The sequence below is a fragment of the Anopheles marshallii genome, chromosome 3, assembly GCF_943734725.1.
Source record: "Anopheles marshallii chromosome 3, idAnoMarsDA_429_01, whole genome shotgun sequence".
NCBI classification, from domain to species: domain Eukaryota; kingdom Metazoa; phylum Arthropoda; class Insecta; order Diptera; family Culicidae; genus Anopheles; species Anopheles marshallii.
Window position 1 is genome coordinate 31,720,237 of NC_071327.1, and position 21,089 is coordinate 31,741,325.

Sequence of the window (21,089 nt, forward strand, 5' to 3'; positions counted from 1 at the left end):
GTTTGTTGATTTTACTAGTAAAAATTCCTGTTTTTAAGAAGAAAACCCGAAAACGACGCACAATTGCTGATCGAATATGTTTGTTTACAATTGAATCCTCTTTGACAACTGAACGCGATGAAGCCCCATGTACACGAATGGCTTGTTGTTGGTACCATTTTGACAGTTGCAATCGAAGGCAACGGCCATTGGGTGGTTTGGTGGAATAAATTGTTAACAAAAAAGGCAATTTCTCTATATTTCATAATGAAATGAAACCTTTTCAAGCAATTAACACCATTCATTTAGAATGTTGTAGAATTGTAGAACAACGAATTGAATTAATTCCGACATTATTTATAAATTAACACAGCGAAATTGAGCAAGTACATATTTGTTCTGTCAAATGGCTTCAAAACAAACGTTTTTTCCCCATCCCAAACATAGAAACTCCTACCACCATTCTCCATCAATGACGCCACCCATCTAACTGTCTTCACCACTCCCACCCGTCCCGCTGCACTCCTTAACAACCTTTTCCATTGTCGAGTGGAACCGTTTCGCGATTGCGTTACGCTTGCTGATGACGTACTTTTACCGTACGTGTTTGGGCGTTCAAGAGGCAACGGCTGCGCCAGTGCACGCGGTCGTTGTTTACGTTCAGTCAAAATCGAATAGTAGCTGGCACCGGTTGCGAGCAGTCAAAGTGTGCCGCAATTTTGTTGCATTTCTTATTCCCGCCAACACGGTTTTGTGTCGGTTTGTAGAACCGTAAATTGTAGAAAGCGTTTTCCTGTGAAGTTTTATGCAATTGTGGAGGTTTTTTTTTTGTCGTCGTACAGTGCAGTGTATTGTGCCTTTGTGAAATAATCGTATCGGTAATAGAACGGATGTTGTCGCCCAAGTGCTTAAAAGATCGCATGATCATTATGGCTACTTGTTCGCCGAAATGTATAAGCTGCTAAGTGTTCTATAATAAGCGTAAATGTGAGTCATACCTGGTACTTGCAGGCAAAAAAGTTGATCACTGTCCCAAAAAGTTGCGTTTGAGCCAAGGAAAAGAGGTACCTAAACGTAGTACGTATTCGTTTACCGGTGTGTACTTGTGTACACAGGTGTGTCGTCATACTAGTCCCAAAGGAAAGCTTGTCTACCGCCTAGAGGGGGTGCGTCAGTAAAGCCGAACTAATATGAGAATATATTAACGGAAAGAACCTACCCGCCAACATACAAAGAAAAGAGCAAATAATTAATCATCAAAATGGAAATTAACACCAGAGGAAGCAAGAAAAATGGTTCAGTTTTGGATGTTTCCACGGTCGTAATGGTAAGTATGCGAATTGAAAACCATTCCTTTCTCGTATTTATTTATTTACCTTATATTTTAGTGCTAAATTTTGTTGCCAAACTACATTGCTATGTTAATCCGAAGGTGTGTGCTTTTGTTTGCGTTCGAAGTCACTACTGATTGTGCGTTGCACAGGCACACCAAATGAGCACACCTTGATAAGCCCGAGCAATAGTGCACCATTGTAATCGAGAAGGGTTGCTAACCAGCATTTGTTACACAGTACGGTGCCGGTTTTAATATCGCAACACATCAACCAATGGCATCGCTCAGATCGATCGACACAGCTTTCAGAAGGGTAATTTAGTTGAGATCATTATGCTCAAAAAAACCCCAGAGTTCTTCTTAGTTTTTGTATAAACCAGGAATTCGAAAAAAAGCTAGATAGAAAAACCATAACATTTGTCATTTTTACGCAGTTTTATATAAGAATTGGGATTATAAAAAATTCACACAAATATTGCTATTGAAAAGGCCGCAAAAGGCCTAATTTGTTTAATTTCCCTTTTCCTTTATTAAATATGCTGTATCATTGTGTGACGATAGCTATTAATAGCTCATCGCTCACTTTACCGACCAATTCCAAACCACGGAAAGGACATATTCCAATCCCAAATTGATCCGGATGCTTTTAAACTCGTCATCGTTTCCGGTGTTGCTTTTGTAACGGTTGCCTGAAATACCTCACCCGCAACATTCTCGGAATGTCCTATGTTCCGCGACACATAACAAAGCGATGTAGTAATGAATGAATAATCTACACCCAGGGCAAAACCACGGGCAGCGGGAAGAAGTTAAGGTGTGTGGGACGTAAGCAAATTGTCCTATAAACGACTTCGGCAAACCGGTTTCGAGTGATGGGAACTATTTTTAAATTTCATTCATAAACATGCCCCACGGCAGGAACCGTCGTACACCAACGGGATCGCAAGAAAAACGTAATAGCAATTCTACGACAGCTGACTTTGGCATGTGGAACGAGAAAGATACACAAATAAATATAGAGCTGATGCTGGAATTGAATGGGAAATAGGAACTTTGGAGATGTTATGCTGAAAATAGGATTCGAACAGATCGTGTGCTGGATGCCGTGTCTAAATCATGTTTTTTTTTTCATTTTCCAAATAAAACCCTCTCGGAACCAATCTGGCCAATGTGTGAACAGTTTCGGCGGTATGGTTTCGCTCGGATGGCCTGAGGTGATTGGGTTTTGGTCAAGGTAAAGGCGCTTGGGGTATTTCGTCGTTGTTGACCTCCTGGAATCTTTCCCTCCCCATGTATCCACGGTGAAGGCCATGCGGTCCACATTGGGGCGGATGTTTTTCATTCATTAACAATGCCACATGGAGATATGGAGGCATTTTTCCACCACCAGAAAAAAAAACGAAAAAAATACGCGGGGCCATGCCAAAGGCGTCATAAACGATACGAAGCAATTGCAACAGCATTGCCATCACGCACAGTGCGTTGATCTTGAGAGTTTTCCCAATTTTCGAAGTCTGGTCTGAGCTGATCGTTAGACGTGTTGATAGTCTCATGCAAGCAAACTGTAGATTATTCGATCGTTTCAGTTTTGAATGAAAAATTGCACCACTGAAATGATTGCAAAATGAATGGAAAACGGTTTGTTTGTGTGCGTTTCAACATGTGTGTGTGATACTGGCCACGGAGCTGATGTTTGTTGTTTTTGAATAATTCATAGTGTCACATTAATTAAAGCTAAACGTCGCCATTCTCTTCCAAACACATTTTATTAGAGATGACTCAAAATTAACTCCATTCATTACGATGTACCATATATTTTAATATTGAAATTTAATTAATTTTAAAATCTAACGATCATGTGTTCGGCGACAATTCAATAAATTGCTCCCATACGTCGGATCGCGAATTCTAGGAAACCACCGATGATCCCGGCTTCTCGGATGTTAGCGTGATGCACACTTTTAGCAGATGATTTAACTACGCTTCCTGTCGGAGATGATCGTTCAAAGATGATTCATTGACTAGACTGGCAGCTCTAAACGGTAGACTACCACCCGCTCGAACGATGAATCACCTTACACCGCCTAGGGTTGGTTTCGCGGATAAGGGTTGGCATAACGCCACCGAGGTCATTATCGTAAGCCTCCCGGCGTTTGTCGTAATTTCGACTTCGTAAATGATAAGACTGACATATGACGAGCCACTACTGAGGAACTCCTCGCATTATCGAAGCTCAGTTCTTTGTAACTGTGGATTAATTTTGCACTCAGGTTAGCCATTTACGATGACGCCTTCTTTTGCGTAGTGAGCGTGAATGTGTACGTTATCTGTGGGTCTAATGTTTTCTTCGTACTAATAGGGTAAGGTCAGTGAATGCCACAATCTGTAATTAAATTCTGAGGCTTGGTTTTTAATGGTTTACGTAACTTTGACTGTATGTGTGTAGTTTGTTTAATTCTATTGTATATAAATCAAAACAGTTAGCATTCGTAGGTTTCGCACTAAACTCTTCAAACACAATTGAAATCAATGTTACGAACTCAAACGATTCACATACGATTGTGGTATCTTTTTATTCCTAGTTCGTTTTTTTTGTTTGCCGAACATGTACCGTACAGATGGAAAGCGCATCGAAGTGGAACATTTTCACAGCGGAAGCAAAACGAGACCATTAAAAGAAATAAACAAAAAAAAATACTGCCCCGATATTGGGCAAGCCACCGTTAAACTGTGCCGTGGACCATATCTTCCACCAAGCATTACGTTCCCCAACCGTTAACCACGACTTAAAGGTCAACTCAAACCAACGTTTGTCGGGTACAGGCCCGTTGTCGTTCCCCTTTTCCAATTCGCTGTTGTCTGTTGGAAAAATACGTAAAAAAAAAGAATGTAAATGTTACTAAATTTGCCTTCCTGGTCGGTTTACCATGCAGTCTTGCTGCTTGGGAGTAGATCAGTCGAAGAAAATGTGTACACTCATCGGGCAGGTGCATGTACGTCATTAGAAGCCACGGATGAATCCTTGATGACCGCCTTAAATCATACTTTGTGTGAGACATTATAATTTCTTCACCCCGAATTGCGGACCATTTCATTTACGTGGAGGGTTGGCTAAGGCGCAGTCAGGGCGGACCACATTAATGACACTTTCCCGACGCGTTATCATGTGTGTATCGTGCGAGAATGGGTAAAGAAAGCATTCTTGCCTTCCAATGATGGGTCTTCTCGCTGGAAGGCTCTAATTGCTTAAGGTGTGTCATTTGTCCCAGGAACGGGTAAATGATGAAGTACTGTAATAACGTTTAGTGTACTGTCGGATTATAAAAAAAGCACCACTATCAAGATGGAAAGAAGGATTTATCACCATCGGGAAAAGATAAGGTCAAAATTAAAGGTGAAAAAGGTGTGCAGTTTAAGCAAAACCAAAATAATGGTGGGACACATAAAATATTTTGTATTGTGAGTCGTATTAAAGCGCTAACAGTTATAGTATTAAATTTTAATTTATTATATGTTTTGTATTGTTAATTTTTTGTTAACAATTTCAACAGTTTGCTCGTTTGTTATTCACCTCATGAGCAGCAATCTACGGAAATGTCACAATATATTCCTTTTTTATCACTATCAATCATGTAGCAGCACGCAGCGGCACGGACTGGGTGTAGGGACTTATAAAAAGGGTACCATCATTGTGTGTGTGTGTGTGTCCCGTAGGGAAGGATCCGAATGATATCCACATCATTCATCAGTGAGCGGGTAACGGGAGGGAGCCAACAAGGGTGTGTAAACCAGGGCTTGCCGGTCAATGGGTCATCGTCGTGCTGGGCACAATGGGTGGAAAACCTGTAGAGCGAACGCTTGCGTACGCGCTGCTGACCACGATTGACCACAAAACCAGGATTATGGTGCGGAAAAACGGATATCGAAAGGATTGCATGATTGTTCGGCTCCCGGCAACATGCACACATGCACACCCCATTATAACCACCACGGTGAATTAGGTCAAGGAAGTGAGTGACCACCACAGTGAAGCACACGGAAAGGGACACTACAATTATTTTGTCTGCGGACGCAAAACGTAACGCCCCACTCCCTGGACGGTGCAGACGGTTGGAGCTAGAAAGAAAAAAAGGTTAACCAAACCGGATATTCCGTGCGTGACGGTAATGGTGAAATATCCTTTCTCCTTCCGCTGTTCGCTGTCCAATTTTCTCGCTGTGTCATTTTTTCCTCCCGTTGGCGATTTTCTTTTCGCACTCCTTCAGGAACAGGCTGGCGGGGAATGTTGGATACCCCCGAGTACCGTGTGTCATTCTTGCACGTCCTTTCATCTTTCGTACGTTGCTTTCACTTTTTCGTGCTGATGGTTCCAGCGCTGATTGTTTACTGCGCAGGATGAACGGCTTCCGGTTGTTGGCTAATTGATTGAAATTAGTGATTGTTGGTTTTGCTTTTATTTTATATCTGTGTGTGTGTGTGCTTTTTTTTCGCTTTGTAACCACAGTGATGGTAAAGATGTTTGCCATTGTGATAAGGTTAGTGTATTACTGAACATATCTTTGGAGAAGAAGAATATAAATCTTTGCTAAAGAATCTTTGAAGATTTTTCAGAGATCAAAGAATCTTCTTTCATAAGTCGTGGACTCTTTCCTTCGGTTGAAAAAATCCATCCACTTTCATGAATGTGAGATAGATTCATCGAACACTTGCCGAGACACCTTTAACTTTCTATACTAATAAACGCATTCCATTGCATCCATTATAAGAATTGCTCACTGAGGTAGATAAGAGCAGCACCGGCACACATTCCATCGTTCCACTATGACACTGTTCTTGTGAATTCGCAGACAGTGAGTCACTTAGGTGACATATCATCGAGTTATGTAGGTCATATTGAAGGATTGCAAGTGGGTTAAAGGTTGACAGGTTTGGTTGCATTATTTTCTTCACAAACTGTGACAGTTTTCATGTGATGTACTATTAAGCTAATAGTTTTTTTTTACCAAAAACCACTGAGTGATATGAAAAAATAAAGCCAAGCCATCATTGAATTGCTGCCTTATGTAATTATTAGTCGCGTAAACAACCCATAGTGTGAGGTTTCAATTTTCAATTACCGACGTTCGACACCCCAGCTTTTTCCCCCGTTCATTGACTTTGAAACATTTATGAATAGTTTATCAACTAATAGTAGCGTTCTGTATGCTATGGTTTAGATTTTCCCATTCACAACCAACTTTTCCTGAGCAGGGAAAGGCTGCAAATGGAGGCGCTTCTTCGTATCGTGGCCATGTTCGAATTGCTTCAAACGGAATGTGCTGGTATTAGCCAGATGCTTACTCATTCGGGGTAGCGTTATTCTGTGTAATGCTGCGTAGGAATGGAACTTGAAGGTTGGAAAAGTGTACACTGCCCAATGATTGAAGCGTAATTGGATTTCACCGTGTCTTTTGGCGCCTGGTTGGTGTTCGAGAAGTTTATGGAACAAGTTTCAATGCCATGTTTCCGGTGCGTTTATTGCATCAGACGCGAAAGGGACTTTAAAATGTATTATTTTAGGTCAAAGAAACAATATTTCTAACAGTTTTTGAAGATCGATGTGATTTAGTGAATGAAAAGTTTCATTGCAAACACGCTGTTGAATCGATTGAATGCATTTGCCGCGAAAGGAATTGCACATTAATTTCCTTCACGTATGCATACAGCCAGAGATCACATTCCAAAACCTCGATCTTATTCACTGAACCACTCAAGAGTGCATTCAAAGACGCGCAGTGCAACGCTTCCGCGATCGGTGCACCGCCGGTGGACACAAACACTCGCACTCACGCGCGCTTCCCTTTCCGACTTCCCCACCCGTTCTGGTCCACAATCGTGGCGATTAGCTGACGCATCCAATGAATAGCAAAAGATGCTTGAAAAATAGTTTTGCACCAGCAGCACTACCACCACCATCGACAGCAACAAAACACCGGAAATCGGTCGGCGGCGAGAAACTCTCGAAAGATCGCCGTGAACCAGCCGCTGTGGTGTGCAATGGGAGAGAAAGTTGGGAAAATGATACGCAACAACATCAAACAAACCCGTTGGTGTTGTGAGAGGGAAAATACCGGAGGCAAGCAAGGAAATATTACGATAATAACACATAGGATAGTTAAATTACTTGATTTAATGCTAAATTCAAACGTACTGGGTTGATGTGCAGTATTATAAATCATTGTTGCTAAGTATAACATCGATTTATAGTTCAAATCTCAACATTAGAGAGTGAGAGAGCGAAAAAAGAAAGAAAATTACGTTTGTTTACCAGTTTGCTCGCCAAGGGTGTCAAACTTTGTTGACCGAATGTACCTGCTATTGCAAAGTTGGTTTAGAAGCTTCTTGAAATGCTGGAATTTCACAATGAAGTAGGTCTTCTATACAAACAAACAACCCTAAATGAAACGAAACTTTGCTATGAGTTTGACACACTTGCACATCGGAGAATCCCAACAAGTGTCCGATCGCTGTCTGAAGTGTTTGGCGGGGTAATCCAACGCGCTAAAGGGCCGCATCTGGATGGTTCGTTTGCTGCTCGCGAGTACCGTGAGTGGTGGCACGTTGTAACGAACATAAACACAGCGGAGAACCAGCTCGGAGCGGAAAAATAGTTGTACGGGACCAGGGGGCAAAATACTACCGTGAAGAGATTTTATTTTAACGTAATTTTTCAGTTGTATACACGTTTATTGTCTTACTTTATTAAGATTTCAATCATGTTACTTAGCAGTAAATGAATAATAAACAAAATATTAAAATAGATGGTTTTTGAATACTAAGTTTTTAATACTTAAGTGAGTAAGTGAGTAGAAGTTGGAGTTACAATCATTAAAAACATTATTGTTTTATAAAAATCAAATTTCGAACTATTTTACGAATATTACAATAAAACTTCTACAAACCAGCTTCTACGCGGTTCATTGTATTACATTGTATTACATTTAATTGTGTTAATGTTTTGCTTCATATGTCGAACCTATCATTCGTGGAACCTATCTCATCGATTCTTGTTTCGCTCTAGCTGAAGGTAAACCCATCATGCTTTTTCGTTTTGGCTAGTTTGTTGTTGACGTGTCTTATACAGAGTTTGAATTGAATAATTCTTTCGTCTCTCGTTATATCTGTTGTGAGAATGGAATGACTAAATTACCAAAGCAACGCGTTCGATGAGTAGAGTTTGACAGTTATAATACGCGATTAGAGAGAACAAACAACCAGAAAATCCTCCATACAGTATAGAGTAGATGCGCATACTTTGAGAGGTCATCTTGGCCCCATCTTCCCCTACCAGTTGTAAAGAGAGCGTTCGGGGGTACGTACCCGCTATTGTTTGGTTTCCGCGACGTATTACTTGAAGGTTGTTCTTCGAACTCGCCGAGTCGCCGGCTCCGCGGCTTTTCTACGCGCCCGAGAGCGCCACTGCTCCGACCGTTCGATCTTCCACCAGTTCCAGTACCAGCGCGATCGCGTACGTGATTTTCCATCCACTTTGGTGTGTGCGGTTGTGGTACGCACTTAAAGGGAAACCCAAGCGGCCAGGGTGAGAAAGTGCGATGTGTTTGTTTGAGTCTGTAAATGTGCAGTAAGCGGTAGAGCGGTAGCATCGTTTGCTTTGTTGTGTCTGCGATAAAGTCAATCAATACTGCAACAAACGGCCCGGTACGCACGTACCTAGCTCGATCTGTCTGTCAGAAGGAATTATACTTTCACTCCCCGCCCTCACGGGTTTGGGTGAGTTGATAAAAGCACATCGGAAGGCGCGAGAGTGTGTGATAAGAAAACAATAGTACCCCAGACGAGGTAAAAGAGCATCCACGTTCGCACGCTGCATTCAGTGGCTCGTCCGATCGTGCAAACGGTGTCTCAGCATTCAGGCGTGTCTTTACCGGTTGCATCGCTCCCAACAAGAAGGGTGGCACGGTGAGTGCGTACAATGAACTTACAGTTGGTGCAGTAATGGTGTTACCCTGTCGGAAGACCAGCAACATACGCACAACGTCGCGCGCATCATAATTGGCCCGGAAGAAGTGTGTGACGGCGCGGCGGTGTGTATCGCGACCCGTGCAACCTCGTGACAACCAGTTGTGAATCTTTACCAGCTACTATGTTGCCACGATAAGCGTGATCGTGCGCCTAGGTCGGCCATGTGTTGTGAGCCGCAGCGGCAAGAAAAACCGGAATAATATATCCTTGGACGAATCTAATTCAACGCGTTCAAGGCAAAATACGTTTGGAGAAGGTTCTTCTTCCGCCTTGTCTACCATCAACTGTCTGGAGTGTTGTTGTGCGTGAGTGTGTGGAATTGGTTTTGTTGAGTAGAGAATTCCACCAGCTCAAGAGTCAAAACATATCTATCGCCTCTGCCATCGAACGACCTTAAAAAGCATAGAGGGATAAGAAGGGTCTCTTCACCATTTATTAGACCGTTGCGCCGTCCGCCTGGTCTGGTTTCGTAAGGGGAAAAAAAAAATTGTGACCGCTGCGTGCCTTTACGCCTGTTTGCTGCAAGTGCGTGTTTTGTGTGTTTGTGTGAGTGTATTTCCGCCATCGCCCAACGATGTCATACTACGCACCGAAAGCAAAGCCGGGAGGAGGTACGTTGAGGGCGGTGTACGACAAACTATACAGCAACTGTTCAACATTCCGCAAGCTGCACTACGAAGTAAGTAGGAGGGGGGTGTGCTTAGCGTTTAATTGTCCGCGGTACCATGTGACGCAAGGTACCGGCGGCATCCAAAGGCACGGTTCTATTTCTCGACCATTCCATTCTGCTGCGATGCTACTGTGAAGAGTTGGCGTGCGCCTGAAAGTGTGAATTCGACATCCACCGGCGAAAAGATCACTTGATCAGACCGTCGACCGGTCCGATCGCATGGAGTACCGCTAAAAATAAACCGATAGAGAATGTTTCGAAAACATGGCGAGTCTTTCGCTTAGAATCATAAATAAGCGGTTGCACTTCTCGGCAAACCCTCAGACACAGGGGAGGGCGGATATTCCTGGTGGGTGTACCTTCGGACGACATCTGACTGAGATGATCGTCCCATTAATGGGTCAAAATAGAACGAAATAGGTATCGAGTTGCGCACCGTCTCAACCGCAGCCGCGTGTCTTTATATTACATTGTGAAAAATTGCGCCGTTGGGAATTATGTCAAACCCCGTCGGCTTTGAAAGAGGCTTAACCAGGTCTGTAGAATACGGATGAATGGGTAATTTTGTCCTGTTGAGGGTGTGTTGATATGGGCAGCCGCGAACTCACCGAACTGCTGACGACACATATTTTCCACAGCTGTTTTAGTGTCGGTAGCAACAGCCATTGGCACCGTTGGTGTTACAGTCAGCTGAATTCCTTCCCAGCCCGGAAGCCACACAAATCGAAGGGAAACTAAAAACCGTTCACCTCATCATGCACCGTGCGCCCAACCGAATGCTATCGCCTGAAGTTGTGTGTTGGTGTTGGCAGATTTATTTTGTTTATTTTATTTCGTTAAGAAACTGTAGCAACAAAACACATCCACGGAGGATGTGTTCGTTGGGATGATACATACCAGCATACAGTTGTTTTGTTGTATTTTGGTTTTGTGTTTTTCAACGTAAACCAGCTGAAACAAACATTGATGTACGCTGATTCACGTTATTCTGTTCAAGAAACTTCAGGTTTGTTGCGCACCGAGAAGATGTTGAATGGGATTGTTGCTCAATGGAGGCACTTGGCAGCCTTAAGGAAAGGTAATATGAATCCATTTCGATTGCGCTTTATTTTGCGGTTAACACCAATCGACCGGTTTTTTAATTCTGAGATATCAGAGACTCAACATCACTTTCAATGATGTGAAGTTTATGCAAAGATCTATGTTTGCAAAGGCAGAATGTTTGTTCTGCTTCTTCGTTTTCAACACAATACTTTCCATTTCTAAAGATATTTCCCGTTCCTATTAATTATGTTACACTAATAATCGCAAAAATATCACTATACAAGCTTTAGTGAGCACATCCCATTAACACACAACACCTCCAAACGCGACCCTAATTAACAAGCCCCCTGACCTGACTCTCCAGATTTAGCAACAATACAAACTGCTGCTAAACACGTGTGCTAAATGATTCGATAAAAAAAAGGGAACTGAAAGGCAATTTACACTGCTTCGGATGCAAATACTTGTCCAAAGCATTGTTCTTTTTCGCAACGGTTGTCAACCAGTGCTCGGCAGTGCAGTGGACATCAAACAATAGCATGATACGTAGAAAAGACTTTGACAAAACATGGAATATTTGTTTTATCATTTGATCGCCGAGTAATTGCTGTTATTTTATTTAAATTTTAGTTCATTAACTTTATTTTAAAATTTTATGTGATTTGTTTTAAAATTTAGAAATACAAAAATATTATTATTGTTGTACTTATCAGCATAAAAAAAAACAGTTGGAAACTATTTTTCATCTACAAAAGTAATTTTAATTCTTGGATCTTTACACTACCGATGTCAGGGCTTTTAAAGATTCCCACTTTGACAACCTCTGGCTTAGTGAAAACCATTTTCCCAATGAGTGCATCAAACAAGTAGCACTGTGTAACCACTTAAACCAAGAGGTGTACTTGAACCAAGTTAGCACAATATGTCTCTCGAGTGGCAAAAAAAAGTACACACTTGCGCGTACGTATGCGCATTGGAAAGCTCCAGCGATACGAACGAACAGTACGGCGTCGTCTGTGCGGCCTTGGCAGTATGATCTCTCCATCGTCAATATGCTAATCATCGGTGTCGCGATGTTGTGCAACCGAATTCTCAGTCAATCGCGTTCTTCCATTCATGCAGCACAGCGCAATGCAGCAGATATTTGTGTTTTTAGAGCCTCACGGTATCAAACGACGAATTCGTATCGGTTATTGGTTTGTTTTGTCTCTTATCCACCATTTCAGGGCAGTCTTCCAGGTTTTCTATTAAGCGGAAGATTTATTTGCAGCCAGCGAGTGTAACCAGTTGTTATTGGGAGCCAATTGAAGATGATTAATATTGCTGCGGTTGGCAAATACCGAGTCTTAGACGAGTGTCGTCCCCGTTCGTTCGTCGAAGTTGAACTTGGAACTTTCGTGCACGGTGGCAGTTCTTTGTTGTGTTTCGCTGCAGCTCACAAGCGATCACACCGTCGACGCATTTCCACCGAATGCACCACTGACGTGGTCGGTACGTGACGTTTCGGGAGGTATCTCCGTTGGCGCGTGGGATGAGATGGGTTGGTTTGCTTTATAATTATTTATAGACCCGTCCCTTCGAACGGTGAGTGATCGCGATCAGTCCTACGTACGCCGTGTTTACTGATGGATTTTAACGTCGCCAGCACACTACAGCTGACCGTAGTGCACCGAAGAGCGCGCCGGCGATTGAGACTGACGTTCGCGGACACCGATGAGTGCGGAAATTAGCAATTCGTTTGCACTGCGCGGATCGTTGCGAATATAAATATCGATCGTCCGGCACAGATTAAATGCGTGCGGTGGCCAACAAACGGGGCCCAGCCGTCAGCGGAGCGGTGTGATCTGAAGGCCACCAGAGTGTTGGAGTATTGACGCGCCCGATTACCCCAAACGCGTGTCTCCCCATTTGGCCCAACCGTTTGCCCGGCTGCGACGTGCTACCGGCGTGAACACAAATCGTTTCATTCTGCCAGAAAGCAACCCGATTCCCGTTTGTAGATAACGATCGATTGCTATATCAGCCGAGTTTTCGAGCGAGAGCGGAAAGTTTGTGGCTTGTCCCGCCGGTTTCGGTGCTCGAGGAGGACGGATGGTGAATAATGTATTGGCTGTGTCAGATACCTATTTCGGTGGCAGGACGGAAGCGGACGCATATGCAAATGTACACCCATTACGCGCTGCATTTTTGTGCCCTGCTTCTAATGGTACTAATGGACGAAAACACTTGAGCAGCTGCATGAAGACAGCATACAGTGCGTTGTGAGCGATGGGAAACTCTTTGTTGGTCGGTGGACTTGCGGTGTTAATGAAATGTGTCAACTTGTGCTCTTTTTTTTTCTTTGCTCCTCAATGTCGACAACAAAACCCATTACAATATCAAGCAATTGATCAATTTAGACATGAACCTTTGATACACGCGGGTACCATTACCGCCACAAATTTGCTGTTCACACGAAAGTTCTTCGCGGTCCGCAGGTGATAAGCGGTCAGATAGAGTTGGAGGTGATCACACATGCACTCCGGCAGGATGAGTGACACAGTAGGACACAGTCTCTGCTATTGTCATCGCCATTTACCATCGTCGTCCAACTGGCCAAGGACAGTTTGAGTGATCAAATTCAGCATCATCATTATCTCGCTAAGGCAGACAGCTTCCACACTGCTCGGTACTCGTGCACTCACGAAGCCAGGTACACTCGCCCGCAGTATGTGTAGTGTGTTACACCAATCTGAATCTGAAGGCTTGATGATGGATGACTTGACTAGTGAGTGGTTGGTAGCGTCAATCTAAATAAAACCCTACGCGCAATCGTTCCTCTTAGGGAAGCGAGCAGTAGAACACTATCATCAAAAAAGTTGGCGGGATGATAAGGAGATGGGACTTTTTGCTACCTTGGAATTTGTTGTACGTCCATCACGAGCACACCCATCTTTTGGCAAAACGCAACTGTAACAATGAGGCGTATTTGATTGCGAGGCGAAAGTGGTTTCGTTTTATTTGCATTCTTGTACTCGCAATCTTCTCGATCGTAGGCGATAGTGATTCTAGCACCAGACGGCACAAGGCTCTAAAGCTTTTGAATAATTCAAAGCCTATGTGCTCTGGAAGCTGGTTGTACAGCTTCATTGACCCAACCGTATCGTGTCGAGTAGGGAAATCGACTTCTCTACACACGGGATGAATTATTTAATCCCCGGCAATGTTCGAGCCGCGTTATGGTGTAGCGATATAAGTATGTTCTCTAACCATTCCCCCATTGCCTGAATTCCATTGTCAATGTAACTCACTAATGAACTAAGCTCATACGCTATCATTACCATCAATTAGTTGTACCTCATGGTTTCCGTTTTTTTTGTCCGCCCGCATCAGTGTACTTAGCAGAAGGAAATGAGTTGACCCCATTTTGTTTTTTTACTGTCATTTCTGGCTAAACATCGCACAAGGAAGGTCACGATCTCTGTGTAACGTTCGGTCACTTCACGTAGTCCTGAATAAGTAACACCGATACGATGGATAAAGCGATCATTTGTTTGATTTAGATATCTCGCTACCTGCTGTGGGACTGATGATGCTTACAGTGCTTATCGTTTGATGATGCGTGCGTGATGGAAAATTCCAAAAGAACTAAACCCGTAATGATGTCGGTGGTGTTTGTTAATGTACGGAGTAATTTGTTTCATTATCGTCACCCTGTCGGCGATTGATCGTTCTTATTCCACAACAACAAAAAAAACCGTACATCTGAAGCTGCTGAGCACTGCTGAACTCCACCAATCATGCGGAGATGTCAAATAAATATTTATCAGCAATCAAGGTCCAACCGTTTGAGGACAGAGCAAGCCGAATCAGATACTTCAAGTGCAGCCCGCCCAGTCCGAGTGGATCGCGAGAGTGTCCAACAGTGTGCGAACGCCATTGCCAGACGATGGTGATAATAATTTTGTTTACTTACACGCTGTTACTTTGAAGTGGGTCGTTGAAGCGAGTACACATAGGTGTAGCAGCAGAGATACAAAGGTAGTGTTTTTTGCTAGCGCTAGCTAGAACATTGCACCGGCCGGGGAGGGATTGCCCAAATCTCAGCCGCTTACAGCAGGAGTGTACGATTTACAACTGCAATTCACGGTACACACCCTATAGGCTACTGATATTTTGCCTCAAATGTTATCTTTCTGGCAGCCTATAAGTACGGTGGCAACTTAGAAACGCCGTTGCAACTCCCCAAAACCATTCGACCCCCTCTCCAAACGAGCTTGGACAATCTTTGCTTACTAATTTGTACGAAAATTGACTTCCCTTTTCCGCGATAACCATCCGTATTTGCGCTGCGCTGTCCCGTTGATGGTAAGCAAGATTATTTTATCAAGCTTTGATAGTGATGCTATCTATATGTACACGCGTCGTATGAATACATACCTTTGTCGGGGTTCTCCTGTGACAGCTGCATCAACATTGCGGCAAACGTCCAGACCCCTTTCATAATTGACTACCGACTTGCCAGAGAGTCGTTGCCGGGACGTCGCTGCCGCGGTTGGACACACAGTATGCACTTATGCACCATCATAGCGCTGTATATGATGAATTGTACAAACTTCTACGGTGGTGAGCGATAAACCAACATTAAATACAACTGCACAGATAAACAACGGATAAGTGACATTAGATCAGATTTCCTACTTGGGGATGGGTTTGATTTATACATTTATATATCTTGTTGTATTGCGTGTGGGTTTTTTTTTCATTTTACACTACATAAATGTTTAGAGGTATAGTGATTACAAGTATTGATCTAACACTACTCTTTTCTTTTTCTTAGTGGTGTATTTATGACAAAACACCTGAATTGAATAAAATGGTATTTTTGTTTTGCATTTATTTATTTTTACAATCTTATTCAGCACACACTGTAATCTGATAAGGGTAAGCAGTAAGAGCCTTACAAAAAAAAGAAATGAAGAACGGGAACTCAGCTAACGAGTCACCCACACACCACAGACGCGATCGTTTTGCTGATTCGACACAATGACGACAACGATGACGATCATACAGGCACACACACGCACACCCTACCACAGCGGTAAAGCCCGACAATCCGTAGCGCTTGGCGCGCGAGAATCACTTGTGGTAGAACAGTACAGTGCGTCGGTTGTGTGTTTTGTGCGTTGTGCGCTGTGTCGTTAGTTACCGGTGTACCAGTCGCGACCTCGATCTTAGTGTGTGCCTTCTATTTCCTGCGCTGTAAAAAAAAAAAACGCTGGTGCGCGTGTACCGGCAGAACGTTTATGTGACTCATCGGTGGTTTGTTGTGTCTCTGCAGCCTGCATACGATGAAGGTGATCCTCAAGGCGGCATGGCCCTCGACCAAGATCATACAAAAGCTTTCTTCCACGTACAGTGTGTATCCTTGGAGTTACTTTCCGTGCCAGGCAAGTGTGGGGTTTTGCAGACGTTCTTCATAAGGTGTGTCCTGTCGACAAAGGATAATAACGATTTTCCCTTGTTACAGAACAAACCATAAGCTGCTACCTTGGTAACTTGTCGCAAGTTAAAAAAAAACGAATGTTTCTGTGTTGTAATGGTGGTTGATAAGGAAAAAAAGTTATTCTTTCGCGTTCCATTTCATGGCTGCTGACGCCACTGGGGGTCGCCATTCGTAATCGCATCTTGTCTACTGATTACTGTGTTTTTTGTTCCTCTCTCGCTCTGTAAAAATGACCTGTGTATGTACACGATCGTTTCTGCAATGGAGAGCCAATTCTGAAGGTGATACGTTATGATCACAGTCACCGATGAAAGTGCACACCGATAAACGAGTAACAGGACACCGTCTGTGAGCTTCCACGAAGCGTAAATATGAGTTGTAATATCTTCCAACATCGAACTTTCCTATGATTGCGGGAGTGATCATGTTTCAGTGACCTATCAATAACATGTTTGCTGGTTCTTTTGCTTTTTTGTTGGACAACAGTGTAATATGATAAATAGGATTTTTGTGATATATCAGTTATCAAAATCATGTATACACTATCTAAAGGTAGCACGAATTGTACAGAAACAAGTCTATGTTTGCAATGTGCTCATCAATCAATCGTCGAACAACTTCACTTTATGTCCAATAATACATTATCTCACCACCACATTGGCCATTTGTACGAATATTGATTTCTAACTGTCGACAGACACAATCTTAGTAGTAATAAAAAAGAAACTACGCACCTAAATCACATGATGCGGATATCTTAGCGTTGTGTGAGGTTATAAATAAAAGGAAGGAGTTGAAGATGGTCTGCTTTAAGCAGTGTCCAAATCGTATGATCTCTGCTGACTCATAGTGCTTTGCTGGGTGCTTTGTGAGCCATGGATTAATCTTTGCGTTCAGAATATTGAAGTCATTCATACGCAACTGAAGAGGCCGTTGGAATCACCAGGATCCAGTCAGCAGGATTATAGGATAGATTACGATAAGATTAGTAAACGCTTTGTTGACAAACCTCTGGGTATGATAAAAGTATGCCATCTGATGGATTGGAGAATGTTAAGATGGAATGTCTGGAATACGTGATATCTTGTTGGTGAAGTTACACTACAACCTCCGGCAAGCAAGTGTCATGCAACGAACCAAGGGATTTTCAATTATTCAAGAATAATTGAAGACGTAGAGATATCGAGGGAGTTCAATATCTAACAATCGATGGAAACACTGTATTTCACAAAGCATATGAAGTTGTCGACACGAATGTTCTATATTAAATTAATTCATTTTCAAAGACCAATCCGCTAACATAAAATGGTAAAGGAGAAATAGATTAACTGGATAATTTATTATTTACAGCACTGGTTCTATTTATAGTTAAAGTAGACACGATCGTCGCGGAAGAAGTATGCATTATGGGCATGTATCTGTAGTACTGTAACGTGCACAATCGCCTGCTTCTCTTTTACGATCGTTATCTTTGCTAACCACGGCAAACAACAACAACAGGGCAAACAAAACTTCGCTTAGATGTTTTCAGAACCGCTCCCCAAAATAGCTTTTACAATATTTGTTTTCCATATTTTCCATTACAAATGGAAGCGTTGATACACCTACACCAAGTGAAGACGACGTGTTTAATGTAAAGGTCTATTTGGGAAACACCGGTTAAAATCTGTACAAGAGAAGTAAACTCAAACAGTCGATGCTATTCTTCATTGTTTGATTGCATGGCGACGTTCGCCATAAGATAAGATTAGGTGGGACATGAAATGTGCATTTCCTGGAGGAATATTTTGCCAAGGTAGTGCAATGAAACGCAAAAATACGGGGTAGGGAGACACAATGGAATGAAAAAGATGCTTCTAATGTCTGACAAGGAATCCTACATGTTTTAATGCTTTCTTATGCTATTCCAGGAAGTGCCTGACTCATACGATTACAACAACCCAAATGCTGCCAGCCATCAGTCCGCGTATGCACACCCTGGTTCACCATACCACCAGCAGAACCAACCGCCACCGTCCGACACCGGCAGTCCATCGAGCGATGCGGTTATGATCAAGATCGATACACCGTCACCGTTGCGCGACGATCAGCAGCGTTATCCGAAGGAAATTGGCAAAACGCTTGTAGCGTTACTCTTTCTGGCACTTAATTTTTTCATCGCTACCGTGTCACTCTCGCTCGTGCACGACCGTGTACCGGATCGGGATACGCACGAACCGCTGCCGGATGCATTCCTAGACCGGGTGCAGGCCCAGGACTGGGCGCTCGATGTGAGCGAAATACTGATCATGGTGGTGGTGAACTCATGCGTACTGCTGATCGCCTTCCACAAGCACCGGTTCATCGTGATGCGGCGGGTGTTTCTGCTCCTTTCGGTGCTGTACATGATGCGGTCGGTTACGATGTACGTCACGGTGCTGCCCGTGTCCAGCCGGACGTACTACTGCAGCCCGAAGTCGAATGCGAGCAGTGCGGCCGTGATCGTGAAGCGAGCGTTTCAGCTAATCTCCGGCATGGGTCTGTCGATCAACGGGAAGCAGATCTACTGCGGTGATTACATCTACAGTGGCCATACAGTGACGCTAGTGCTGGGTTATTTAGTGATATCTGAATGTAAGTAATGCGGTATCATCCTATTTGTTTCTGTCGTTAAGTAAATATTTGAACCCATCTCCGTACAGATTCACCCAAACGCTTCTGGCCGATACATTGGATCTACTGGATGGCCAGTGCGACCGGTGTGGTTATGGTGCTCGTTGCACACGGTCATTATACAGTTGATGTGCTAATAGCGTACTACGCGACGACGCGGCTTTTCTGGACCTATCACACACTTGCCAACAACAGCTTACTTTTGAAGGTATGGATAAATAACTGACATAACGGAAGCAGGCGAATGGCAATTCACTTTTCCAATAGCCTATAATGCTGGATTATCTAATTTAATTTATTTTTGTCTATATCTCTTGCAGCAAAATGGTAATAATTATATTGGACGTGAATGGTGGTTCTTTGGTTTCCGGTACTTTGAGCGCAATGTACGCGGCCCCATCCCGCTCCAGTACGACTGTCCGCTTGCACTCCCGGCGTCCTGGACGAAAAAGTCGCCCAAGTTGCCGGGACGTGAAAGTTGATACCGTCACCACCGATGCCTGATCGTCGACACTTACCTGATTGTGTTTGCCGAGCCCACCCACCAGAGGGAGGATTAGTGTGCGCTACGGTTGCAACTTGCATATCGTATGCCACAACTGAACTCCGGAAGATTTCCCTTCCGAACTCTAATTCACAGTGCTTAAATGCAACATTAGAAGACGAGCAGGACAATCAGTTCTAGGGGAGGGCGTTGAAATGCGTAAGCAGGAAGAGCTTACTCACCGTGAACATGATTTATGTCCATAAGAAGCAGAACGAAAATCAAAAACAAAAGACTTTTTAAAACCAATTGAATAAGGTATGAATTAGTATAGCAATTGTTAGGATCTGTGCAGGTAGCGTTCCCAAATGGTTAGGGACTTTATCTGTGGATTCGGATGTACATTACCATTTTTAAACCAACGTTAAAACGCAATTCTTTACCATCACAATCCCAGTTATCAGCTAAATGTTGTACGAACTGCTGTACGAAGGATCGTATCACTCGGCCAGACAACGTCCTACAGTCAGATTAGTTAGATTGTTTTTAGTATAGTTGTGTAAGCGGAGACGTGTTTAGAGAACTAATTGAGGAAGGTTTAATTTGCAAATTTACCACAAACAAACGGATAAAAGAAACCAATGTGATATAACAAATTGCGCCGAGCGCAATGCTAGCAAAAGAGTAAAAAAAAGGGATTCGCATATTTGTGTGGTATTTTTCTTTCATTTGTTCGTTTTTGTACATGAATGGTGTAGCGAATTTTAGTGTTGTTTCTCCTTTTCAATGCGTTTACCAATAGCATAGGCTAAACAGGAGGCTATCGCAGTGTGTGGGCTCCATATTTTATATGATTGTCTCTTAATTGTGCAAACGACAATCCACACAGAAGAGATGCATCGTTGCGAAGGGAGACAGAACATAAACAGTGTTCGTTCATTTATCGCCTATTGTCTAATGAACACAACTTCATACTACCGAAAGAAGACGAAAACAATAAGATTACTGATTATATCCGGTTGTAAAATCTCATACTACTAACGACGGTGAAGGCCGGTCTGGGTGTGAAGATAGGTAAACAAATCATCTAGTAAAGGAAACATTAGCGTTTAGTAATCCTAAGGAAAGCTGACCATAAAATTAGACGCAGGATTGTTTGATATATTCATTTTGTTTTGTCCATTTCTTAAGATGGTGTTTACACCATCTGGGTGGAGTGGAATAATTTTGTTTCTCTACCTAGATGTGCGCACGTGTACTCACACCGCTAAAACTCTATAGACTGTCGCCCGAAACAATTCACGTGTGCCTTCTTAACTGCCTTGTAAAATGTAAAAAAGAAACTGTTTAATATGTAAGAAATAGAAATGAAACAAATTGAGTACAACTCTTGTATGTATTTTAGTACAATCTGATGACT

The 21,089-nt window shown here is 43.0% G+C and overlaps 1 protein-coding gene across 1 annotated transcript; it reads left to right on the forward strand.

Moving 5' to 3' along the window:
- Positions 1-9,908: 9,908 nt before the first annotated feature.
- Positions 9,909-19,667, forward strand: LOC128714515 (phosphatidylcholine:ceramide cholinephosphotransferase 2-like). The gene is made up of 4 exons (XM_053809390.1): positions 9,909-10,013; positions 18,444-19,146; positions 19,215-19,393; positions 19,506-19,667. Exons 1-4 carry the CDS (start codon positions 9,909-9,911, stop codon positions 19,665-19,667), a joined length of 1,149 nt encoding a protein of 382 aa, XP_053665365.1.
- The last annotated feature ends 1,422 nt before the right edge of the window (positions 19,668-21,089 follow it).